Source organism: Antechinus flavipes, chromosome 1 (assembly GCF_016432865.1).
Source record: "Antechinus flavipes isolate AdamAnt ecotype Samford, QLD, Australia chromosome 1, AdamAnt_v2, whole genome shotgun sequence".
Taxonomy (NCBI): Eukaryota; Metazoa; Chordata; class Mammalia; order Dasyuromorphia; family Dasyuridae; genus Antechinus; species Antechinus flavipes.
Window position 1 is genome coordinate 254028514 of NC_067398.1, and position 26846 is coordinate 254055359.

The 26846-nt window shown below is 39.3% G+C and overlaps 1 protein-coding gene across 4 annotated transcripts in view; it reads left to right on the forward strand.

Moving 5' to 3' along the window:
- INTS1 (integrator complex subunit 1) overlaps positions 1-21172 on the forward strand; it is a 45944-nt gene extending 24772 nt beyond the window's left edge. For all 4 annotated transcript variants that reach the window (XM_052000282.1, XM_052000290.1, XM_052000303.1 and 1 more), the window contains 21 exons: positions 1868-2014; positions 2642-2740; positions 3266-3390; positions 4468-4722; positions 7273-7432; positions 7897-8037; positions 11493-11673; positions 11759-11885; positions 12433-12563; positions 13336-13423; positions 13578-13804; positions 14219-14342; positions 15126-15259; positions 15472-15664; positions 15880-16007; positions 16553-16665; positions 17658-17771; positions 18790-18860; positions 19221-19312; positions 19991-20100; positions 20601-21172. In XM_052000282.1, coding sequence (XP_051856242.1) covers positions 1868-2014; positions 2642-2740; positions 3266-3390; positions 4468-4722; positions 7273-7432; positions 7897-8037; positions 11493-11673; positions 11759-11885; positions 12433-12563; positions 13336-13423; positions 13578-13804; positions 14219-14342; positions 15126-15259; positions 15472-15664; positions 15880-16007; positions 16553-16665; positions 17658-17771; positions 18790-18860; positions 19221-19312; positions 19991-20100; positions 20601-20716 — 2876 coding nt within the window. In that variant the 3' untranslated portion in view covers positions 20717-21172. The remainder of the gene's footprint in view (positions 1-1867; positions 2015-2641; positions 2741-3265; positions 3391-4467; positions 4723-7272; positions 7433-7896; positions 8038-11492; positions 11674-11758; positions 11886-12432; positions 12564-13335; positions 13424-13577; positions 13805-14218; positions 14343-15125; positions 15260-15471; positions 15665-15879; positions 16008-16552; positions 16666-17657; positions 17772-18789; positions 18861-19220; positions 19313-19990; positions 20101-20600) is intronic.
- The last annotated feature ends 5674 nt before the right edge of the window (positions 21173-26846 follow it).

Sequence of the window (26846 nt, forward strand, 5' to 3'; positions counted from 1 at the left end):
GTTTAGCTTTTTCTCTGTTGGACCACTGTTCCCAGGTTTTCTAAGAACTGTGAAAATCAGCATATGCCTAAAAAAGATCAAGCTGCAGGCATAAAATCAATATAAATTTTCCTTTTTCTTAACTCTTGATTAAATTGATTTTGGGGGGATTTATTGCTTTTAGAGGAATTTCGAGTACATATGTTACAGGTATATTTTGTTTTCATGGATTAGTGATTTAAACAATTTCATAGAATCAGAGAATCATCTAGACCAAACCATTCCTAAATAGGATGACAAGTAGTCACCTAGCTGCCACATGTCCTTTAGTGTCAGAGAACTCACTATCTTGTGAGAAAACCCATATCATATTTATCTAACTCTGTTAGGAAAGTATTCCTTATATTAGGCCAGCATTTTCCTTTTTGTAATTTGGTCTTTGTTCCGCCTTCTGGGGCTAAAGAAAAACTTCTTTCCTTTTTTTACATGCCATGTTTGAACATAGCATGTTCTCCCTAAATCTTCCGACTTGACATATCCTGTTCTTTCAGCCAAAACCTAGCATGATTTTTGTACCCTTTTTTGTCACCCTTCAGCTTTGGAAAGGAGTGAACATGGTGGCCAGTTGTAGGAATTTTAGAAGTGAGTATGGGTAATGACAGTGAAGACTTTACAGACAGATGACAATTTTGGTGGATTCATTAATTATTTTTTGATCCTGGAGGAGCCACAATTGAAATTCTCATAAATTCTGTACAGAAAAACAAAATAACCTAAGCAAGATCCTATCCCAAAAGGAAGTTTTTGTTTTTCCAAAAAATAATAACTTTATTTAAAATGCTACTCTCAGAGCATTAGAACCAAAAGCAAGCCTGTAACTTAGAATAGTGGTTCTCAAATTTTAGTTCTCAGTATTTTTGTGCTATTAAAAATTATTGAGGGTCTGTCCAAAGAATTTTTATTTATGTGGGTTATATTTATAGATATTTCCCATATTAGAATTAAAAACTAATTTTGAATTTGTAGACCCCATGAAAGTGTTTCAGGGACTCCCTAAGATTCTCTGGACCACATTTTAAGAACCACTAACCTAGAGGAATACTACATATGTCACAGTAATGGGGAAGAAGAGAAGGAAATAAGTATTTATGTAGCATCTACTGTATGCCAGATACTGTACTAAGTGTTTTACATATGTCTTATTTGAGAATGTCGGAACCAGATGAAAGTAAATAGAAAATGAATATCCATTAACATTGTAGGGAAACAGGAGTCACAAAAAAGCATCATGTGACTGACAGGGTTATGAAGGGGACTATTTGGCTTGACTTTGATAAGGGGAATTAGGGGCTGAGTTCATAACCTACTTCTGGCATGGAAGTGATCCTAAGTTCTTTGTAGCTATGCCAGTGAAGTATAAGTTTAGAGTGAGTTTCCTTTGCTCTGGAAATGCTTCAAGTATGACCCTCAGCCCCTGAGTGTCTTCTGAGGAACCCACCTAGATAAGTTTAGAGAGGCTCATCACTTGAAGATTGGTTATCAGGTGATGAATTATTTTGGTCACAGAACTCGTGAAACGATCAAAGGTTGCAAGCTAGATCAGTAGAGAACGCCCTGATGAAATTATGAACCTTTTAAAGTTTTGAAGTCTGTGAATTTAACCCTTGCCTCTGAAGCTACCTTTTTCTTCTCTTTACCTGTCTTCCTGAGTCACTGCCTAGCTTGCCACTAGTCACCAGAGGCAAGAGAGGCCTAAGCTGTAGAGATCTGGGAAAAAACAATGCTTCCCCAACCTCTTTTTCTTCCTCTTATTTATATCCTACCCAGTCTCCTTTTCGTTCTTCCAAATGTTCACCTTCTGTTTGCTGAAGAAACCTGTTGATTCTAGCATTGCAGGATCTGGAGCCTCAGCAGCTGCTTCTCTTTGTTCAATCTTTTGGAATTCCTGTCTCCAGCATGAGTAAACTCCTGCAGTACTTGGACCAGGCTGTGTCCCATGATCCTCAAACCCTGGAGCAAAACATCATGGACAAGAGTAAGAGCTGCTTCATCTATATCCCATAGCCCAACCAAGGATCAATCAGTTAGTCAGTCAACGCCTACTGTTTGCTGAACAATGAACAGTACACTGGGCTTGGTAGGAGAGCCAAAGAGATCTGGAGGGTGAAGGTGGTGCTGCCCTTACAGAGCTTGTGGTCTAACTGGGGAGATAAAACTTACAAGAAGCAATTAGTGAATAATTAAGTGCTAATCTGTGTGGCATTGATTATAAGTACAAAAGGAGTTCAAAAAAAGGAAGCAGGGTGAGTTGGAGTAGTTAGGCAAAGTTTGCAGAAGGAGAGTCTGGTCTCTGGAGTCTAAATTGCTATTATGATGCCAGATTGCCAGCTTCATTGGCCCAGCTGTTAGGTGAGCCAGACAGGTTAATGAGTGACATATTTGGGGCATAAGCTGTCGTGTCAGTGCTATGTTTGGTGCTCTGTCCCATTAGCTGAGGTTTTGCCAACAAAGATCTTGTAGCTCAGATGCTGGAGTCTTTGCAAACTTTTGGTGAACATTGCTGGAAACCAGTCTTCGAGTTCTGTCTTTCAGCTTTGGTTTCTGTGGGGAAGAGCTGTACTTTATGCTTGTATGTTTATGTTGTTGACATAATGCTTTGCAGATTATATGGCTCATCTAGTGGAAGTTCAACATGAAAGAGGAGCCACAGGCGGACAGACTTTCCACTCTCTGCTCACTGCCTCTTTGCCCTCTCGACGAGGTATGTTTCTGTATGCACAAGACAAAATCCAGTTTTCTAAGCCTGATGTGAATATCCTGAATGTATGTGTGTGTGTGTGTGTTTATAGCTGTGTCTTTTGTTATCTTGAATTCTTGAACTAGTATCCCTGCTTCCTGATTAATATCTGTCCCTTGAGTGGATATCTGCACTGATCCAGACCAGGACAAACACATGGGATAATAAGGGGTTTTTACTTAGCACCCTGGAGTGGAATCTGCTTGTGACTCACCATCCTTTGTCTAATTCATGTTTATACAGGATTTTATGGTTACAAAATATATTCACATTTGTTGTCTCATTTCAACCTTGTAAAATTTTTGCGAGATAGGTAGTGTAAATGTTTATCCCGATTTTATAGGTGAGACTTAAAAGTAATTTGCCTGAGGTCACACAGCTGACTTTAAAACTCGATGTTCTTTTCATTACGGTTTTGGTTTCAAAACATTTCCTCTATCCTTATAAACTTGTTGTCATTTTAACACCTTTGTTTTTATCTTCCTCCAGATAGTACAGATGCACCTAAACCAAAAACTAGTCCAGAACATTCACAGAGCCAAGGAAGGATTCGAGCCATCACTCAGATCCGGGTTCTGGGACCAGAGGATGACTTGGCCAGCATGTTCCTTCAGGTATTGAGATTAGATCAGTGAAAAGAGCAAAAGTCCTTTCTCTTCAGAAGGACAAGACTAATGATATTTTATCCTCTGACTCATTCCAATAATTTATTTTCCTGTATTATCAAGTAACGCAGAGTCCTAATTTACTTAAAGCTCAGAAGGCATATTCTTAATGTAGAGTTTGATTCAAAGCCTGCCAAGTAATTGTTACTCCTCAACATGTCCAAAACAGAACTCATTATTTTCCCTAAACCCTTTCCCACTCCTACCTTTCCTATTATTATAGAGGGCAACACCATCCTCCCAATTCCTTAGGCTTATAACCTAGGAGTCATCTAAGATTCCTCACTATCTTTCACCACCCATGTAAAAGGGTTAAGGGGAGTAAAATAGATCCAGAATAAAAATTTCTCTTATTAACCTTTAAAGGATTGTTAATAGAACTCAGGAAATTATTAACTGTTATGTTTGGGGATTGAAGGAAGAGAAAAAAAGGTATTTCTAATACCTCTAATTCTTTAGGTGGTTATCTTTTTTATATCTATATAGTCATATTTTGCTCCAATGACAATATTGCATCTATTTTGCAAACTGTTCAGTGTTCTCTATCATGCTTCCCTGCTTTGACTCCTGGATTTGTTTCCAAGAATTGATCATAAAATGCTGTTTTATTCCCCTTGTCCCTTTTGCTTATTCTCTTGTTTTTATATAAGATACATCCTTGTAGAACCGTATTCTAGCTATGGGTCTCATTTTACCAAGTCTTAGTGATACCTGTGAAATCAGTTTTAGAAGCCCTGGTTCACCTTACTTATTACACATTTTGTGCATTTATTTGCAAATATATTTTTTTGAAGATAGAACAGATTCGTAGAGTTTGATAAATTTAGTCTCATGAATGAATTGGCATAGGCAGCCAAAATTGGTTTGGATGGGTTGAACCAAAGACTTAAAGTGAATGAGGGAATTCAGTTTTGAGGCTAGAACATCTCCCAACCTCCTTGATATGTTGAAGGAAAGGAAGTATTTCCTAGCTTCATTCTGTTATTCTTGCTCAAAAACTTTAACCTTCCCTCTTTTCTGTCCTAGCTCTTTACACTGAGTCCTGATCCTCGATGGCAGAATTCAAACCCTCGCCCTATTTCCCTGGCCCTCCAGCAAGCTTTGGGGCAGGAATTGGCAAAGGTCCGTCAGGGAAACCCTCAAGTGACAGGTATAGCGGTACGCCTCTTGCAGGCTGTGTCAGCCTTATTGAATTCCCCACACAGCGGGTCCTTGGTGATATCAATGCATCGGAACCACTTCATCTCCTGCCCCTTGATACGGCAACTGTACCAATACCAGGTAAGCTTTTATGATTTCAGCAAGTTTTTTTAAGCATTAGTAACAATGCTTGGTCTTGTCACGTACCCTCTCGCTAAACTGAAGTAGCATGCACAGATAAATATTTTACAATTTAGGAAATGATTAAGTACATTTTGCTGTTCATTTATTTCTATTGTGTCCAACTCTTCATTACCCTGTTTGGGGTTTTCTTGGCAAAGACACTGGACTGGTTTGCTATTTCCTTCTCCAGCTCATTTTACAGGTGAGGAAACTGAGGCAAACAGGGTCTCACACAGCTAGTGAGTGTTTTGAGGCCAGACTTTAATTCAGGAAGATGAGTCTTTCAGACTCCAGGCTCAGCACTGTAGTCACATTGCACCACCTAGCTGCCCTGATTAAGTGCATTGGGAAGGAAAAACAGTGACTTAAGATTCATAAAGGGAAGAATCATGTGTCATTAGTATCAATAAAAGCTTTTTGGAAGGAGACAAGTTTTTAAGGTAAAGGAAAAATCAGGTGAAGATGGAAGTACAATATAGGATGGCATGTGGAAAGACATGGAGTAGGGAAAATATAGGATTGAAATAAGAGAATAGCTAATAGTAGTGTGGTTGAAACAGTACATGGAAAGGAGTATTCTGAAATAAAGTTATGTATGTAAAGAGGGGAAGTTGATTCAATTATTTAAATATTGGAGGATTGGGCTAGAAAATCTTCCAGGCTTCATTCCAACTTTATCCTACTGTGGTTTTATGAAGCAACAGATGTTAACTCTTTTAGGGTAAGTAACTTGAATAGTTATTAGGAAAATCAGCAGATTATGAGCATATGAAAAACGTTAGCCCACAAGTTTTTGGAACAAAGATATTTAATCAATATAGAAAAATGAATTATTAAATGGAATTTTTGGTTCTTAATCATTTCTTATTACCTTTCCCCTCCCCTTCTCTTTGGTTACTTTCTCAGGCACTAAAATCAGTTGATTCTGCATCTGAAACATCTTTCACATTCATTACCTCTTGTCTTCTTCCTCTATTCTTACTTTAATTTCAGGCCTTCATTATCTCTCACTTGAAACATTTTGATTTCTCTACCTCTAGTTTCTTTATTTACCAATCCATTCTACCCTCTATTGCTAGTTTAATCATCCTAATGCACAGGTCATGTCAATTTTCTGTTCCAAGTCTTCAGTGACTCTCCATTGCCTATTGAATAAAGTGTGTGTTGGGTGCTAGTTGGGTGTTCAAAGGCATTGATTTTTCTCACATCATCCCAGATTCTTACCTTTTAAATAATCTACACTCCTGACAAACTGTTACTGACCATTTTGTAGACATGTCCTGCCTTTTTTTGTCTCTATGCTTTTGCTCACACTGTCGCTAACTCCCAAATTCCCTCTGATATTCTTGCCATTTTTCAGTGACATGTCCATGAAGCTTTCACCAACTCTGCCTGCCACTGAATTAATCTTTACTCATAGGATTGTAACTGTTGAGCTTTAAAGCACTTGAAAAGTCATTTCGTCCAGTCCCCTTTTTTATAGTTGACAGAACTGAGACCCAGAGAAGTTAAGTCACAGTCATAAAGCTGACTTTGTGACTGAATTGGATTCAAACCCAGATCCTGATTTCAAATACTAAGTGCCTGTCATATTTGAATTTGTATTGTATTTGTGCATGTGTCTTACCTTCTCTCTTAGGTAAGAGGCTTCTTGAGGACAAGGAGCATTTTTGTTGAACACCTTCATTAACCAGTACAGGGTTCTGTCCTGAGGTATCCAATTTTATAGTGGTCCTAAAAGCACTCAAAAAATACTTGCATAGTCAGTGTTGGAGGTTGGTCTGTTGCTGTCTTGATCATTGCCACTGTTTATACTTAGCCACACTCAATGCCTTTGAACATCATTTTTAATCTCTAAGATTAGCAAATCTTGCCTCCTATTTGTTCTCAAGTGCCGCTAGGATGATTTTTGAGAGTTTTCTCTAAAAGAATTTAGGTGATGGTGATACTTAATTTTCATTAAAAAAAAATACTAAGATGTTTTTACAGTTTTTCCCTTCCATATAACAGGGGAAGGGAAAAACTAACCATATAACAGGGGTTAGAGGCATGGCGCTTCCACAATCTAAAAAAATCTGTGTAAAAATTTTTGGCCCTCTGTTCATACCAGAGAAGTCTGAAATGTATCTGAAAGATAAACTATGTTGATGTTACACAGTACTATATGTGTATATTTTTTCATTTCTGAATTTCTAATTTTTTTTTCTGTTATCTGTTGGCCTTTACAGCTTCCACAAAACTCCCCCCAAATTTCCATTTAATTTCTTATGCCAATTTGTGATACTGTCAGAACCCCCTGGGATGGGAAAATTGCCATGTGGAAGGGATAACCATGTAGGTAATGAGTAGATACAATGACCATACCATTTTATACACTAATCAGAAGGCATTACCTAATCTCTTATGGTTGGGATAATTGCTTTCTTGACCATTACATCAGTGCTGCTCTTTTATGAATTGTATGCTGTGAGTCATGCTTGTAACTCTTGGTCCTTTACTCTCTTGCAGCGTTGTGTTCCACAGGACACAGCCTTCTCTTCGCTGTTCTTCAAAGTCCTCATGCAAATGCTGCAGTGGCTGGAAAACCCTGCGGTGGAAGATGGCCCTCTCCAGGCCCAGCTCAAATTGTTTGCAGCCCAGTACTCTTCACGACACAGGATCAGTGATGGTATGAAGAGTCGGGAGGAGCAAAGTGTGATGCTGAAAATAGAAAAAGTTCCCTGATGAGATTTTTTTTTCATGGTTTCTTTCTAACTTATATGGAGAAAACAATTTTCTCATTAACTAAGGGGAATTTGTCAGAACTTCTGTGTCTATAGGCATTTGAAATGGTGTTAATAAGAATGTGGCTGAATGATTTCATAATTTAAGAGTTTAGAGTGATAAAATTTCCTTTAGGGCTGGTCTCTCTGACCAAGGGAGAAAGAGCTTATGTAGTACAAAGGGGACATTGCTTGAGTTTCAGACAGTGCATTCACTGGGGGATAACTCTCCCTTGGTAAAATTCCCCTGGAGGGAACAGATTGTCAGGAATGAATGGTGGTAGCCATAACTATAAGGAAATATGAAGTTAAAGAGGGTAGAGTCTCCTTTCTGTGGCTAGAGTGATGATGCTGAAATGTTTTCCTGCAGTACGAGGTGGATTCTTGCACCTGGCTGAAACATTGGCTTTCCGCCGAGACTCTGAGGCAGTCAGCTCCACAGTGCGTGCCATCATTGCTACCTTGAAGTCGGGGGAAAAATGCAGTGTGGAGCCTGAACTTATTGGCAAAGGTACAGTCTTATTCTAGAGGAAGTTTCCTTTAGAGAATTCCAGGGAGTGCCAGAGGCCTCAACTCCCTGCAGAAGGAACCTTTCATGTTATTGGGGATGGGAACATATTCCTGACTGATCCTGAAAAGGGAGGGGGAAGATCATTATCTTTCATAATGCCTTTTGGTTCTTGATCATCTATCCCACTCCAAAGAGGATGTACTGACCCAATAATAAGTAGATGACTTTTATGTAGTTGTTTGAGAGGCACTCTGATGTTTTGAGTTGGCTAAAGTCAGGAAGACATGAATTCAAGTCCTTCCTTTAACATGACTAGTTTTATGTGTCAAGTCACTTAAGCCAAGCAGTATTCTAAGGCTATAATTTGCAGAGCAGATCCCAAACTGTTATTGATAGAGGCATTCCCTCTACTAAGGAAATCACAGATCTGGTCTACATACATATACTGATAGTCTATACATATATAATTACATACACATATGTATAGATACATGTGTATGTGTGCATGTTTACATATAGATTACTTGAGGTACTTATATACATGACCAGATTTGATCCTCTGAGTCTGTGCCACATGGGCATTATTATCTGTTTTATACATGAAGACACTGTGAATCAAAGAGGTTCAACTTCAGCATATTTAATAAGTTCCACTTAAGTAAGGAGTTAACAGTTTTTGTAAGGAGACCCAGGTGAACTGTTAATGAAAAAACTGGCTGATATAATTATATGATGTTAATTATGATAATGAAAATATGAAAGGTTTTGGAAAACAGAGGTACCATAAAATTGGAACAGAACAAATGTTTCTATTTAAAAAATACAGAGATGCTAAACTATAAGCTAGTGAGCTTCCATTCCTGGGAAATTTCTAGAAAAAATCATTAAAGAGATGAACTAACAAATAGATAAGAGATGGTGATTACAAAGAGTCAACAAGAATGACAATTTAGGGCTGGATTTCAGGAGATAGCATAGAACTGAATAGATAAATTTCATAGTTATCTGTTTGGACTTGCTCTTTGAACTGTGGAATGGAAGCACACCAAGATATTGCATAGAGAGCAGTGGAGTAGAGAATGCAGCACAGAACAATCTCATACTTGGATAATAAAGGGAAGAGAGAGTATTTGAGAGGAGGGGCTAGTCAAAGTGTCAGAGACTGAAGAAAGGTCAGAGTGATCATAAGAAACTAAAAATTAAGTGGTAAAAAAAAACTTGGAGGGGCAACAGGGTCAAGTGGAAGGTGAATGATGGCAATAGGATGTTCTGACAGTGACACTGAGAAATTGGTTCTCCTAACCCAGTGTATTAGGAGATGAGAGAAGAACATCCAGGAAAGAAGATTACCAGGTATGCATTGGCTTCAGGAAGGAGTGAAGTTTTCATAAGTATAAGAATATGGATGGTAAGAAAGTTCAGGAATGAAGGAAAGTTACCAGCTGACTTAGAATTCCAGAGGGCACAATAAGGGGAATAGTGATGGCAGAAGATAATAGGATTGCAGTAAGTAGGGAGAAGAGAGTAGACAACACTAGGTGGGGGAAGGAGATCCCACTTCAGCAAACATACCTTTGAAATAATTCAGGTGAATGAGAGTTTGCTAGCCATCAGATGGGGGAAGTGTCAGTTGTCTAGGGTTCAGATCTGATTCAGACATCTGAGTGAATAAATAAGTTATGTTTGGGTTCTTAAAAATCTGAATTCAGACTATGTGCCATTTGTTTCTATCATCCTAAAATGAAGTGAGATTATATAGGCCTAGAATACCTTACTCATAGAGTGTGCAGTTAGCTCCTTATTGGGCCTGGTAGCTGAAGTCTTGTCATTGGGAAGCCTGGAGTCTGGGTTGTTCAGTGAATATAAAGGACTGAGACATTGTTGATTATCTCAGATAATTTTAGTGTAATAGGATAGGGAGTAAGTAGTACTTGTACAATTCAATCTGTATATGCTTTTTAGTAATAGAGAGCTATAGCATTATTTTTTTTTCAGATTGTTTGTTTACCCAGGACAAAGCACATATTTCTTCCAGAAGTGTCTGCAATTTCCAGATTAAGGGCGGTCATTAGAGATTATTGGGCTGAAATCCCTCTCCTGTGACCATTGATGGAGAAAAGAGAAGTATGTTCTAGGGCCTTGAACCCATCTGTGAGATACTTCTACTTAGAGTGGTCATAGAAGGCTATGGGACATTTCTACTTAGAGTGGTCGTGGAAAGCTACAGAGCTCTTATGACTTTGAATAGAGCAGATGTATCCCTTGTATATGGAACCAGGATTGTAGCAGCAGGATTCTGGGGAGAGAAGAGCAAGAAAGACTCCACATCCATTCCCTGTCTGGAACTAGAGTTTTTTTGTTTTGTTTTTTAATAATAGTATTTTATTTTTCTAAATACATGCAAAGATACTTTTCAACAGATACCTTTGCAAAACTTTGTGTTCCAAATTTTTCTCCCTCCCTTCTCTCCTCCTCTCTTCCCCCAAACAGCATGCAATATGATATAAATTTAACATATGCAATTCTTCTAAACATTTTCATACTCTTTTGGAATTACCTTGAATCACTTCATTGTTGAAAAGAGCCATGTCCATACAGTTGACTATTACATAATCTTCTTGTTACTGTGTACAATGTTCTCTTGGTCCTGCTCATTTCATTTAGCATAAGTTCATTTAAGTCTTTCTAGGCTTTTCTGAAATTGGCCTGCTCATCATTTCTTATAGAATAATAATATTACATTACATTCATATACCATAACTTATTTAATCATTCTCAAACTAAAGGCCATCTACTCAGTTTCCAGTTCTTGTCACTTTAAAAAGGGCTGCTACAAACATTTTTTGCATGTGTGGCTCCTTTTCCCTCTTTTATAATCTCTTTGGGATACATAGCCAGTATATCTGCCGGATTAAAGGATAGGCACAGTTTCATAGTCCTTTGAACATGGGAATTAAAGTATTCTTGGTTACCACTTTAAAGAAGTTACTTCCATTTCTGTCTCAGCAAGGACAGAGATTCAGTGTTACTTGGAGTTTATCTTCAGTTACTAGGATAGAATATTCTAAAATTAGGAAGTGCTTCATAAATAATTATAGAATTGTCTGTTGTCTGTCACATAGATGTCTCATGGCTTCAGGAAAAGCAGACAAACCCTTTCAAATAAGTAAATGTATATCAGCATATTTATGTTTGAATAGAAATTCTCTTTGTTCCACATGTTAAAAATAAAAGGGGGGGGGGAGTAATATCAGAAAGTAAAAATAAAATTTCCTAACTACTTTCCCAATCAACATATTAGATAATTCACAATTTGGAATCCACATTAGAAATAGGCCACAAAGAATACTCTTAAACCTTCTCAGAAGCTAATAGGTTTTCTCCATAGCTGTGTTGTCATACAGTGCTATTGGTTGCTAGCATTTCCAACTTTGTTTTTTCTTTAATATTTCTAGTCCTTCAAGGTCTGATAGAGGTGAGATCTCCTTATCTTGAGGAGCTCCTGGCCATCCTCTTCTCATCTACTCCAGAAACTGCCTCCAAGTTTCCTTCCACTAAGCCAATTGCTGTTGTAAGCTCCTTGCTGCTTCAGGAAAGAGAGGAGGCCTCAGGGAAAAAGGAATTGGATATCTGTAGGTGAGTTATGGAAAAGGGAAAGCAGCAGCACTCTCTGATCTTAATAACACTTTTTGTGACACTAGAATTGTCTTTTTCTCTTCAGTGGCAGTGAAACTGCCTGGCTTGGTCCTTCTTCAGGACTTCTGATTGACTGGCTTGAAATGCTGGATCCTGAAGTGATCAACAGCTGCCCTGATCTCCAGCAGAGGCTTCTTTTCTCTTGGAATAAGGTTTGAGTTTTTCTCTTGGCCTGAGCTTAATCTAGGAAGATATTTCTTTCTGGAAGCTGTTAGCAGAAGCATGGGAAAAGAATCATCATGTACACAAATCATATACATATACACAAAAAGCAGGAATATGATGGATTTTTCAAAGAAGTTTTGCACTTTAATTAGTAACTTAATATCTGACCCTTTTTTTTTTCCATTTCTAGCATTTGTTTATGTGGTTTTCTGCTGTCTAATGTGAATCTAATGTCAATCTATTTTTGAATGGGTAGCAAGATGAGAGGAATTGATTTTCCTCAATAAAGCCTTATTAAACATTCCTATAGCACCTATTAGTTTGTTTAGTTTTTTGAGAAAACTCCATTGATCCTACTCATATTTTTTTTTCCCAGTTCATATTTATTTATCCTCTTTTTGACAAGTTATCAAGAGAACATTTTGTTTCTTGCTCCATGTTTGGTATAGCCAGAAAGTACTTATAAACTTATAAACTTGATTTTCTAATTTTAGACTGACTAGTGAACACGTTTTTGGTTTTCTTTCTTCACAGTCCAAGAGTCATTCTGGCTCTCAGGTGCTGTCTTTCCGCCCATACCTCTTGGCTCTCCTTACACACCAGTCTAATTGGAGTACTCTTCATCAGTGCATCCACATTCTGCTTTGCAAAAACCGAGAGCAAAGGTGAGTACTCCTCATACATATGAGGAAACCTGGTTTTGTAGCTTTATCTCATCAGTACAGATGCTTTTATCTTTAAATGACTTTTGTTCCTTCCTGATTGTAGTGTGAGACACACTGCTAACCAGAGTGACTTCTGTCATTATGATGGCTGTGGTTTACCTTCACATAGGCTTTTGGTAGACAACCTTACAAGTTCTTTGGGGTTAAATGTTAGTCAACAGAAGACATAAACTTATTGTGAGTGAGAATAATAATGCATGATTTTGTTGAAGTGCAGTACATAGTGTATGCCATTTATAGACTATGGCTGGCAGATCTAGTAGACACATAGTCATGGTTCTTGACACTGGTGTTCCTGAATCTTAAAAATCCCTCTCTTCTCTTTTCAGAGAAAGCAGTACCTCTTTTTGGCAGATTCATTTTTCACTGACTTCTTGTTTGTGTTTTTTATCTACCCTTCACTGGAGAATTAAAAAGCATTAGTAAAATAAAAAAATACATAAATACCTCATGGTACTCATGTTATGCTGTTTGGCTTCTGAGTAAAGAGTCCCTAGAGAACACTAATTTCCTCCAAGGAGCAATTTTTTTTGTTGTACTAGTCAAAATCTTTTATTCCTTTCTTTTTGTGAAGAGGTGAGACTCTTTCACCTGTCTCCCTCTTTCCTCTTCACACATATACACTTTCATAATTCAGTTTCCTAAAAATTATTTCCTGTTTCTAAGTTGAAATGATATTTCTGTTCTGTATTCTTTTCTTTTTTTCTCTCAGGTTTGACCCATCTGCTGCTTTGGATTTCCTGTGGGCTTGTATTCATGTTCCTCGCATCTGGCAAGGAAGGGACCAGCGGACTCCTCAGGTACCAAATGATGTTTTTCAAGATGAATGAGTGGAAATGTAACTGAGTATTTTCATGTTTGGGGTCTAGTATCTTAGCCATCATCCTTCAGCAAATTGTATTTCTGTCCTTTGGGATAGAGAATTTCCTGACTGCCCTCTGGTTTATGTTACAGAAACGACGAGAAGAGTTTGTGCTTCAGGTCCAAGCTCCAGAACTGATAAGTTTGGTGGAACTGATCTTGGCTGAGTCAGAAACCAGAAGCCAGACCACTGAAGATGCCTCATGTAATCTTATCCAGTCACGCCTGCCCCTGTTGCTTAGCTGTTGCCATGGAGATGTTGAGAGCATCAAAAAAGTAACAGAGTACCTGACAGGTAGCATCCAGCAATGGGGAGACAGGTGAGGACTCCTAAATATTCTTTGGAAATCTTTATGCTTGAATAAAGTAATTTAGTTAGCAAATGTAATTGGCAAGGATTCTGGCCCTGACTGCTTTTCTTAAACTATGACCATTAATCAAAAGGTACATCATCTTATTTCCAGAGTTTCAATGTGGATATGATTGGCATTGGTGTTTGAAGCATTGTCGTTGTCCCATTACAGTTGATTGTTTCTTAGGGATTGAATGTGATAATTGTTGAAAACCAGCAAATGTTGGGCTGTTGAATGTTGGTGGGCACTGATTTTATGTTTGATACACAGTTAAGCCTAATGTATTGCATGAAGCTCTTCAGACATCCTTAAGAATTTCAAGGCTTCTTTTTAGCACCTTAGAATGAATAATATAACCTTAAATGATGCTACCTCTTTCAGCTTGTTAGGAAAACGCTGCCAAGACCTTCTCCTCCAGCTCTATCTGCAGCTGCCAGAACTCCTGGTGCCCATGCCTGAGACACTGTTGAACAGTGAGGGGGCAACGAATAGTAGCACCTGCAAGGTGAGTGGATCTGAGGCAGAGCCGTTCCTTTTCTGCAGCTGAGGCAAGGCAGGTGTGTTGTACTTATAGTGACCGGTTTAAAAAGAGGATGGAGGCAGTTATCCCATTAATGCTTCATTAGCACTTGAATTTAGTGCTTTAAAGTTATCTGGATAATTTAGACAGAAGTGACTTTTTTTTTTCCAGTTCTTTTCTTCTAAAGTTGGAGACCTCTATTTCAAAATGTAAAATGTATTTGCCTAGATTGGAGAAAAAATAGATTAGAAGATTAGTGACCTTGATGGAGGTCCTTATATCCCTATTCTCACCTGCATTTGATGCAAGACAGCATTTTGACCTTATCATATTTCTCTCTCTTGTATTAAGCTCCCATCCTAGCAAGGTACCTCAGGAAACCTTGAAGCATCTTTTTTTGTCACAATTTTCAGGTTGTAAGGTTGATAAGGATGAATATCCATGCAAATTAGTTTTTTACTGAGTGTTGTTCGAATCTATTACCCTTAAGAAATTTACTTCTGTGTAGCCTTATTGCTAGAGAACTTGATCGGTTGGGAACTGAAAAGTTAGTTTAACCACTGACCTCCAACAAAAATAAATTCAGTAGCACTAAGGAAACTTTAAGTTAAGGAGAAAGGGAAAGTAAATTTCATTTAAAATTATAAGCTCCATGCAATTTTGTACTTTATACCCTCTCACTACTACTATTATTGCTTGATTGATATAAGTAAAAAATCAGTGAAGAGTTGCTTCTCTAGTGCTTAAAATTCTCAAATTTCCTTTTAGCTTGATGCTCTGGTTCACCGATTCATCCTCCTCCTTGCAGACACCAGTGACTCTAGATCTTCTGAAGGCCGTGTGGCAGATGCCAACATGGCATGTAGAAAATTGGCTGTGGCACACCCTATCCTGCTGCTGAGGTCCTATTATTTTTTCCTTTTCTGCTTGAGTGATGGGTGGGAGAATTTCCTTTTTTATCTCTAAGGAGGGGGAGACCACATTCCTTCATCCCATTATAGAGTTCAGACTGTGACCTTACGAAGATAAGAATTTCTACCTGAATCAGTGACAGGCTGTGGTGACCCAGTAGAAGTAAGGATAAACATAAAATGTTTTGTCTCTCTGTTTCTAGGCATCTAGCCATGATTGCTGCCCTGCTTCATGGGCGAACCCATCTCAACTTCCAGGAGTTTCGTCAACAGAATCACCTGACATTCTTCATTCATGTCCTGGGGATCATAGAGCTGCTGCAGCCACAGGTGTTCCAAGATGAACACCAGAGGGCGCTTTGGGACTGTCTTCTCTCCTTCATTCGATTGCTTCTAGTAGGTGACCATTGTCCTTTTCTTTATCATCTCTTGAAGGTCTTTGATTAATTTGGAGGCATGGTACACCAATGCATGATGTTTGTGTTTTTCTTTAAGGAAGACTTTGTCTCTATAAATGCAGAAATATATAATTAGGCAAGCAGCATCTGCAGAATTTGATACTACCATTTCTGTTTAACATGAGATGTGTTCACATGGGTTCTTCCCTTCAGAATTATAGGAAATCCTCCCGTCACCTTGCTGCCTTCATCAGCAAGTTCGTCCAACTTATTCACAAGTATATCACATGCAATGCACCAGCTGCAATCTCCTTCCTGCAGAAGCATTCTGACTCACTCCAGTAAGTGTCACTTCTATAAAATTTTTATTTTCCTAAGGCCTACTCTCTAGGATCTAAGTCTTTACATCCTGCACAAGTAAAGACCCACAGTAGAAAGCTGGGAACTCTCAGGTATTTACTCTCCCTGGTCTTTGGGCTTAGTAGATACATTGGTCCCAGTGAGGATGGATGGGCTAGGAAAGGTGGACTCTTTAAATTGGTAACCGAAAAGTCTGAGACTAAAAGGTAGTTTAAAAATAATGTTAACCATGTGATCTAATTCTGTATATAGAAAAATGAAGTCTTTGCCAAGATTCTTGGGTCTCAGTTGTAGAGCATGAATAGCAGATGATTTTTTTGCCCTTTACATCCATTCTAGAAATTTTCCTTTTCTGTGTTTTACTGGTATTCTATTTAGACTTTATTTTCTTCTCTATCCATTGGTTTGCCTAGTACAAAACTTTCTTCTTCCCTTTTTCTTTAGCCCTTGTAATTATAACTTTCTTTATCAAGTCTGCCTGTTGGAATTTTATTGAACTGACAGCTAGTATTTTCTCTCTTCACAGTGACTTATCTTCAGACAATGGTGACCTGGTGATGCTGAAGTCTCTCTTAGCAGGGCTAAGTCTTCCTAGCAAGAATAGTGTTTCTGACCATGGCTCAGATGAAGAGAGGGATGGTGAGTTTAGAGAAGTCTACTCTCTAAGGGTTACCACAGGACACTATCTGTAAGGTCAAGTAGATATCAGTTTCTATGAAGAAGGTTTTAGATTGTATTGGACCCAAAAAATATCCAGGACTCAGTTGTTATTCATAGAGGAACCATAAATTTGTTAGGATATTTTATTCCCACTTTATGTGGGAATATTTCTCAAAATTCAGTTAGCTGTGAACTTGGCTTCCTGCTCAGGCAAATATAGTACCTGCATAATGGGAACCAACCACTTTGCCAAATGAAAATTCTTGATTGCATTTGAAATCTTTGTTCTAAGCTGAGGAGAATAGGTTCAAAAAGAGATCATAAAATAACAGGAGGAAACCTTGTCCAAGAAGTTGCTGTCTAGCAAAACATACCTCTTTCAGTGCCAGTATATTTGAGGTAAATGTTGCAGGCATCTTCTTTTGCTCTTGATGTCACCATCCTGACCCTTAGAAACTAGATTCTCTATAAGTCACTTATTTCAAAAAATACTGCCAACTCGAGTTCAGAAATGTTTTGAATAGTAGAATAAGTATATAAGTTCAGGTGATTCTTTTGAATGGAACAACATTCAGGTGAATATTTATGCTTAAAAAACAACTTTCATGTTATACTTCCTACAATCTGATTATTGATAGGCGTCAGGGCAGGCTGGGTTAAATCACTTTAAGTATTAGATCAGAAACTTTCTGATCTTTTTTAACCATACTGAATGTGATGTAGTGTATAAAGTGTCTGGAGTCAGGAAGAACTGGGTTCATATCCTTTTCTGCCGTTTAGTAGCTGTGTAACCATAGGCAAGTCAACCTTTCTGAGCCTTATTTTCCCCATTTGTAAGATGGGAGCAATATTTTCTGTAGTTCCTACTTTGCATGGTTGTTATAATGTTCTAAGGAAGTAATATACATAAAGTATTTTGCAAAACTAAAAGTACCTATAAGTCTTAGTTATCATTATTGATTTCCTTCCAGATGACACTTCTGCTGGCTCCCTTCCTTTAGTCAGTGTCTCTCTCTTCACTCCTCTGACAGCAGCTGAAATGACCCCCTATATGAAGAGATTGTCCAGGGGCCAAACCGTAGAGGGTAAGCAAGGACTCCAGTTGAAATACAGGCTGGGCAGTATTCAGTTACATTTGTATCTTTAGAATAGTGTATGTTGTATAAAAGCTCTGAGGCCTTCCCTTGTGGGCATGAATAGCAGCCATAGTAATGTGCAGAAATATGTGTGCAGACACCTGAAGGAATTTTTTATTCAATGTCAGACTTATGGTAGAAAGACAATGTAAGCAGCTGGAGAGAGAGCCTATCTGAACAAGATGAAGTGACTGCTGCCCATTGGCAGCAGCCTAAATCTGATATAGATGTTCAGAAAGGATGGAGAAAGCAGCAATTCAGATGAAACATTTATGAAGCATCTCCTTTGTGAAATGTACCATGCCAGTTGCTGAGGATACAGAGTCAAAAAGTAGCCCTGTTCCTGTCTTCAAGAAGCTTGTATCCTAGCAGATTAGCTTATCATTTAAAAAACAGGAGTGTTTATAAGAGTTTATTGTGAAAGGGAGGAGACCATTTTATTTCCTGGGATTTTAGATATGGTGGATGATGTTAAGCTATTTCCAATAACAAACCAGGTTTTGTTCTAAAATATGAGGGGTCATGTTTTTGATGGGCCAAACCCTAGAATAAATCTAGGGAGTGATCTGTTATTGGGGAATTTTGCAACTGAGTTAGACAGTGAATTGATTTAGATGTTTGAAGAGCTCATGTATTGCAGCAGAAGCGTAAACAAAATGACTTGAAAGCCTTCCCCCAACCTCTGAACCCCTAATTTCCTATATCTCTTTGGTCTTACACAAAATGGAGAGAAATTAAATCCAGGAAATGTTATTGATCATTAAGATAGTTAGGGGGGAATGCACAGTGTATTTTTGGAATGTGCCTTTTTGAAGAAACATTACACAGTACAGAACAACTCCATCAATCTTTGTGGGTTCCCTCTTAATGGATATTTAGATGTGCTTAACTATTCCCTTTTAGTTTGGTGCTATTCTATATCTTTTTTAATCTTTCACACCTTCAGCTTGTTTTTCTCTCTATTTAGATATCTTGGAAGTTCTGAGTGACATAGATGAGATGTCCCGGCGGAGGCCAGAAATCTTGTCCTTTTTTTCTGTAAGTGCTGTAGAAATTAACTCTTCTAGTAGTTATGTCCACCTACTTCACTTCTTTTGTGTCTTAATCCATTAAAAAAAAAAGCCTAGGGTTCCCATTGCCACAGAGAGGAGCCCCTTTGCTGCCCTTTTCTTTGAATGGCAGAAATGTTGACTGGGAGTCCTTGGAGCCTCAACCAAAACAGACCATGTTGCCCCTGATCTATGAATCTCAGGCACTTCATCATTGATCTCTATCCTAGCCCACTCCCCAAGATGAATCAGAATTCTCTTTTCTTTATACATTTCCTACTGAGCATAGGGATCTACCTCCCTATGTGGAAATAGGAATCCAGGTAATAATTTCACATTTCCTTCTCAGACCAACTTGCAGAGGCTGATGAGTTCTTCTGAAGAATCTTGTCGGAACCTAGCCTTCAACCTTGCTCTTCGCTCAATACAGAACAACCCTAGGTGAGAAATAAGAGGAGCAGTTAAGTCACTTCACACACTTAATATATCTCATCTTTTATTGATGAACTTGCTGACAAATTGCTTCCTTTGCTAAAGATTTGGAGTCTGGTCAATGTGAAAACACTTGTAATAGAGCATAGTTAACAGCTCAACCAAATAGTGAAGATGAAAATCAACACAGAAAAATAACACAGCTCATAAAGTCATCCCATTTGCATAAAACAGTTTTAAAAGAAACATATCCCCTAAAAAAGTGAAATCAGCTCAGGCTCTTATCTTTGGGATACTGTGGTATGGAGTTGTGGGGATCCAAAGGATAGAAATGAGAAGTTTACCAGGGCCAGTGTATTCTGAAGTAAATTTAAATAATAGAATTTTAGAACTGGAAATTATCCAACTCTCTCATTATATGTGAGATGAAACAGATCTGAAAAATTCTTATCTTATAGCAAACTTGTAGTTTGTATCCTTAATTTGTGGGGAACCTCATCACAGACCAGCTAGGATAGAGCCCAAACCTTCTAGGAATTGTGCCTTCATTCGTTCTCTGTATTGTGAATGGTAAAGGCCCTCTTCCTTCCTCCTCACTCTGTGGCCCTTTAGGGCCATTGTCAGGAGGACAGTGAGGCAGGGCCAGGGGCACAAAGGTGCTGATGGGAGCCTGCCTGTGTGTTGTAGCATTGCTGCTGACTTTTTGCCCACGTTCATGTACTGCCTTGGAAGTCGGGACTTCGAGGTGATGCAGACAGCACTGAAGAACCTGCCGGAATACACCCTCCTGTGCCAAGGTGGGCCATTTCCCTTTCCAGCATTCACCCAGGCTGGCCCTAATAGGCCAGTCCCCAGTGTCTGGGAAGCAGAGTCCCGTTGTTTCATTGGATTCCCTTCATTTTTTTGTCCCTGAGGGCCCCCCATGACCGGGAAACCTCAAGTGGATCATTCTACTAGTCAGAGGAGAGTATTGTGCACCTGACCTGCAGGTCTTGGATCCTCTGCTATAGTTGGTCTTAGGAAATTCCTTGTTTCTTTAAAGAAAGATTTAAGGCCTGGAGAGCTGAAGTCTTGTTTTGAGAAATAATTACCTGACAAACTGATTGGCATCGCTCTCCTCTGGTCTTCCACTTGTTAAGCACATACTATGTTCCCCAGGGAATGGTACTGCAGAGCCTGAGCACTGTGCTCATGTTTCTGGCCAGGATGAGTCCCAGAGATGCCCTGGAGAGGCAGCTGGGGTGCCCCAGAAACAGAGTAAGGCAACTCACTTCATCTTCTTTGCTTCCTTTTTCAGAGCATGCAGCTGTGCTGCTGCACCGGGCCTTTTTGGTTGGGATGTATGGACAGATTGACACCAGTCCCCAAATTTCTGAAGCCTTGAAGATTTTGCACATGGAGGCTGTAATGTGACTAGTCAGGGGCTGGACCTTTGGTTGGTTTAAAGACATTGAACTGTGTCTCAAGGGGTCAACCCCTAAGAGGTTCAGGGTCCATTTGTGGTCTCACTGGGGGGTGGGAAGTGCACATAGTGCCATGTAAGTGTGGGAAAAGGAAAGGGGAAGGATTCCCAATCCAAGTGCTTCCCACTGGGGACCATCAAGGTTTTTAAGCAGTCAAGAGTGGCCCCCTGGGGTTCTTTCCCCAGTCCCATGGGTTGGATAACCAGGGCATCGACTTCTTTGCCAATTGCTCAGTGTGGAGAGCCTGTTTGCCATCCCATGGTCCTGTCCAATTGGAATGCTGCACAGACACTGTCGACGTCACAGCCACAGAAGCCAGGTTCTGAGTCAGCACCAAAAGGGACATAGGGTTGGAGTGGGTTGTTTTTAATCACAATTTTCTAAATTAAATCTAATGCCTAATGTACTGCCTGCTTAGACTTCCTCTTTGACCTCTCCTTCTTCTGTGTTTGCCTAATGTCTGAAATCTAACTTGAGGGAACCACTTCCCTTCAGACTGCTGAGAGTGTACTTGAGGAAGAGCTTGGCACAGTGGCACAGCTTGGATAATGGGCTGGAGCCACAAAAACCTTGTGTGAGCCTCAATCTCTTCATCATTAAAATGGGGATAATTACTGTATAACCTACCTCACAGGGTTGTTGTGAGGCTCAAATAAGCTAATACATGAAAAGCACTTTGCACATTTTGAGGAGCTATAAAATGTCAGTTATTATTTATATTCATTAAGCTATTCACAGATAAAGATTAGTTTGGGAACTTTAGTCAGGAAGGAGTTCTAATGTCTGTGCCCAGTGACTGAGTGACTACACAAGGTACTAAACCTCTTTGGATATCTTTTAAAAAATTAGGACAGTGATGATCCCTGAGAATTGCTGGAGCCAAAAAAATCATCCCTCTAAGTTAACTAGGCTGGTCCTTCAAGTAGTGTCAAGTCCAGCACTAGCTTTGTGTACCTGAAATTATTGTGTGCTTCCCTCGCATCAAAGCTTTGAGACAGGGTTACCTCAATGCCATAATGAGAAAGTGTTTCTATATATGAGAGTTGGGGGAATAGTGCACTTATAATACTAATTATTATAAGACTATGTGTGACTTGTCTGTGCTTGGCCACCTTTCAGAAAATAAAAGGCTCATAGATGTTGAGCTGGAGGGGACCTTAGGGACATCTATTCCAACCCCTTGTTTTACAGATGAAAGAAGTTAAGTATTTTGTCCCATGATTACATAGGTATTAAGCATCAGGGCCCTACAGGATTCATACCTAGGCCTCCTGACTCCAGACTTGCCACTGTACCAGTCTGCTTCAGGAGCAAGTGAAGCTTGTGAGAAAGTCTTTATTGGAGTGACAGAAGAGAAATGTGAAATGATAAAGAGTCGAGCCTCCCTGTACTGTCCCATTTGCAGAACTGAGAAACAGTACACAGCAGTATGAATTCATGACCACTAGAAGACAGCCACTTAATCCCTCTGATGAAATGTCCCCAAGGAGGAACCCTTCCTCCTTGCCCTTCTGGAAGAGCTGAGCAGAACTTGCCTTGTCCTTGGGTGGATATGTTAAGCACCTACAGCCAGTTTCTTCCAGTTCTTAGAGCACAGACTAGGAAAGGAGAGAGGAGGGGGCCGTGTTGGAAGGAGGAAGGTGAGAGATCTGCAGGCTTAACTAGATCAAGTGCTGATTTGCAATGTGATCTTTTAAATAGAACAATTAGAGCAGTTGCTAATGATGCAACATACGCCCACCTTCCAGAGTATCTGCTTTGTAACAGATGAAGACACTTGAACAATTACTGTTAATTATAAATTAAGAAAAGCTAAAGCTGAAAAGAGCTTCAGCTTGAGTAAGTAGTTTCCTGAGGGAGAGTCCTCTTGTAGTGAGAAGGTTGCAAAAGCTGTGATATTTGGTACTTTGGCAAAAGTACTCCCTAATGGATGTAAGTCAGGAACTTGTAATCAATTTACAGAGTGGGTCACCTTAGGCCAAATCTAAAAAGAGATGAGAGAAAAGGACTGTCTCTCGGGGGATTGATAACGATAGATGAGAATGGAGGCACAGCTCTGTAGAGTGGGGAATAAACAGTTTTATTAAAGCTCTAGATTGGAGTTGAAGAGAATCCTAATAATAGCTGACCCTTCTAAGTTAATTTTATATGCCATTATATCATTTGATCTTCATAACAATTTTTTGAGATAGGTACTACAGGTGTTCTTCCTATTTTTTAGATGAGGGAACTGGAACTTCGAGTTTTCTTTCTCTTGCAAGTGTACAAAGCAAAAATTGAACTCTTTGACTCCAAGTCTTTCAGGTTCCAAGGACTTTTCCTGTCCTTTCCATTATGTCACACTGCTTCTTGATATACAGAAATTTTAGGCTGTAGAGGGTATAATGTCCAAAGTAATAGACCCACTGTCTTCTGCCTAAATAAGGTCATATCTAGAATTATATTTTGTTCTGGGCATTGTATTTTATGGGCTTCACTGAAAACCCGAGAAGGTAGGTGACTGTAATGGATGTCTTAGAATCATTGTCATAGGACTTGATAGTTTACCAAGAGTTTCACATACTTATCTCACTTGGTTTTCTATAATAGCTGGGTAAGGTAGGTAAGATGGATGCAAGGTTTACATCATATTCTGCAGGTAAATAAGTGAGTTCCATTTGGAGGAGCTATCTTTCCTATTCCAGAGTGCTTCTAGAAGTAACAAAACCATGCTTATTGAGTCACTTAATAATACAACTGGACATTTACTGTAAATTGCCATTTTGAATGGCAATCCTTCCATCCTTGATTGACTTTACCACATGTCCATAGTAATTGCTCAAAATCTCTGCAAAATCTCCTCGCACACAGCATGCTCTTATTAGCAAAGGATCTGACTGCCCACTTTTTTGAGAAGATAAAAGCCCCTCTTTAGTCCTCTTAACTTCACATCTCAAAACCTCTCTTCCCTTGTTCTACCCTTTCCTTTGGTCTGGGTAGATGATGTACCCAGCCTTTCACTTGTATCTTTGATTTTATTGCCTTCTCTGTTCCTTGGGATAGACTTCAATCTGTTGGTCCTTCTGTCTCAGTCTTTTTTTAGTGATTGCTTCTCTACATGCATGCTCACATCATGCTATTTTTTTTTTAAATCGTTCTTTGGCTCTGATAATGCCTGAAGTATTGTCTCTGCCTCTATTTTCTTATTGCCCACTAATTATTCTGTCCCCTCTGTCTTCTATCCTGACTGCTTTACTAAAACCATACTCTCCAAGGTCACCAATGATTTCTTAAATGGCAAATACAGTTTTGGGTTTTTGTTTTTTTTTTTCTTTAGTTCTTATCCTCCCTGACCTTTCTTTGGCAGTTTGGACATCCCTCCTGAATATTCTGGCTTCTGTGACATTACTCTTTCTTCTTGTCGCTGGATCTGTTTTCTCCCTAAGTATGGATAGCTACTAAGGTGGTACCCTAGGCCTTCTCTCATTCACATTTTCTCCATTGGCAAGCTTGTCTACTATGTCTTCAGTTGTCCCTTTTTGATTTTAAAATCTATATATCCAGTTCTGATCTTTTGAAATATAGACCCCATGTCTTCAATCCCCAATGGGTACTTTTTCTCTATATATATAGAAAAAAAAATTGCTACCTCAGAATTTAATAAATGATCTTCCTCTGCAAACTTGCCTCTATTTCCAACTTTTTTATTTCTGTTAATGGCAAGGGAAAGAGATGGGGACAAAGAACCCAGGGCATTTCCCTCAAGGATTAGACCCCATCATGGAAAAACATGGCCTGGAAAACAGATAGCTATGAACGATGACAAGGTGACATTAACTTCAGGATTTTATGAGACAGATTCATGTAAACATCTAAAACACACTCTCAGTGTCCCCAAGCAAACCTCTAAGCAGATGTCAGACTGAAAGAGATTTGGAGATGATTTTTTTTGTGTGCCCCATGCACCCAATCCTTCTAATGGCCTTGTCATTAAAAAAGTAGTCAATAGGTGGCTATAGTCACAGGCTCTTAGAATTTGAAGGAACCTTGGATTTTCTATTCCAACCCTGACCAGAAGTATGAAACTCCTCCAACGTAATAAAGCCATGACGTCCACCATGATATGTACAAATCCAGATCCTGAGCATGCTTTAGTTATATAAAGTGTCAGGGAATAGATTAGAGAATTTCTAAATTCCCTTCCAGCATTAAACCCTATGATATTCATCAGTTGCAAGCAGTGTTACTAAATTTATACACCTGGTTTCTGTGAACCTATCTGTGTCATCTCTAGTAACTTGAAATTATTTTTCTTCTGTGAAAACAGTAGAGCTTGAGGATCTGAGCCCTAAGTTCTCACAACTGCTACTAATTTCCAACGTTTGAGAATTTATTAGAAACTGCTATTGAAGGGAGATAGGCAGTTGTGATACTCCGAACTCCCCAGGGCCAGCTGTCCTGATCCATCTCTGGCCCCTGGACCCAGATGGGTGAGTGAGGCAGGTGGCCCTGCGGAGCTCTCCCTCACTGAAATCCAATCCACTTAGGTGTTGTGGCATGGCCTCCCTGATGGCATGGCCCGCTTTGAGAACAAAGGACAAACAACCACCACCAATCTCCAATTCTCCCATACTATTCATAGGGAAGGGAATAAATATTAAATACCTACAATTACCAGGCACTGTGATCTAATGATTTTACAAATATCTGATCCTCACAACAATCCTGAGAAGTCTTCAGGGCAAGCCCTATTTTACCACTGAGGAAACCGAAGCAAGTTTAGTGACTTGCGCAGGGTCATACGTTCCATTCTGGGCATTATGCCTTAGGAAGTAGACAGCCTGAAAGGTGGTGACCATGATGGAGGTCTCAAAAATCGTCTCTATAATAGTTGATATTTAGAGCATTACTGTTTACAAAGAGCTCTGCATTTGATTCTCAGCAATAGTAGGATAAGGTTGGCTTAATGGATCCTTTAAAGGTAAAGGATTTAGTTCAGAGAACTAAGTTCAGAATTCAAGTCTTCCGACTTAAATGGATGAAGCCATCAGCTGCCCTTCTGCCATTGTAGACTACCATCACAGACAGTACAATGAATACTGGGAGCCTTGTTGACTAGGGAGACAAGGGGCTGCTTGCCCCCTCTACCTCCTGCTCCACTTAGCCTTACATGGTCTAGAAAGGTTCCTTGTTCTAAGCCCATTTCTGGAGCAAGCCGTTCCTTTTCAGTTTCCTCATCTGAAAAAATGAGGGAGTTGGATTGAATGGTTTCTAAGATCCCTTAAAGCTCTAAGACACTGGGATTCCTTTCCTTTCCATCCAGGGATCTTCAGCAGCCCTGAGGAATGGAAACAGCACAGTGAGCTTCTGTTTTTAAAGCCAGGGGCCTCATCTCTATGCACTGCCAAGGAGCAGTGTTGGAATGTTAGCTGGGGATCTCTGCACCATGAGACAGAGGCCAAGAATCCCATTCTTCTCTAGCATTACTCCCCAAGGATGGGAGTGGGTAGTGAAGTAGAAATACAGATCTTCCAGTTTGCCACTTCCAATTTTCCCAGTGGTTCCAATCTGCACAATCCATGCTGAAGATAAGAATTATATCGTTTTGGGGTATTTAAAAGATGCTTTTAAAATAAAAAAAGCCAACAAGTCAATTCCCAGTCAAATCTTGCTTGATTTTGGGAAGATACAGATAGCAACATCAGGTAGCATAGTGTGGTTGGAAGTACAAATTTGGAAAATTGGAAGATCTCAGTTTGAACCTCAGGTCTTTTACATGCTGAACTTGGATTTTCTGTGCCTGTCTTTCCTCCTACATAAAAATGAGGGAATCTAGGCCAGATGACCTCTAAGGTCCTTTTCAAAAACTAGATCTAATATTAAGCTTTAGAATCACAAAATAGAGTTTGAAGGGGCCTTGGAGACCAACTAATCCAATCCTTACATTTTACATGTTGTGGAAATTGTGAAATTGTGATTTGCCTCGGCCACTAACTGTGTTACATCGGGCAAGTTCTCCCACTCTTTCCTCCCCTCCTCCCACTTATTTCTGGGCTTTTCTTCCTTCTCTAAAATGAGGGAGCTGACAAGATGATCTTCAA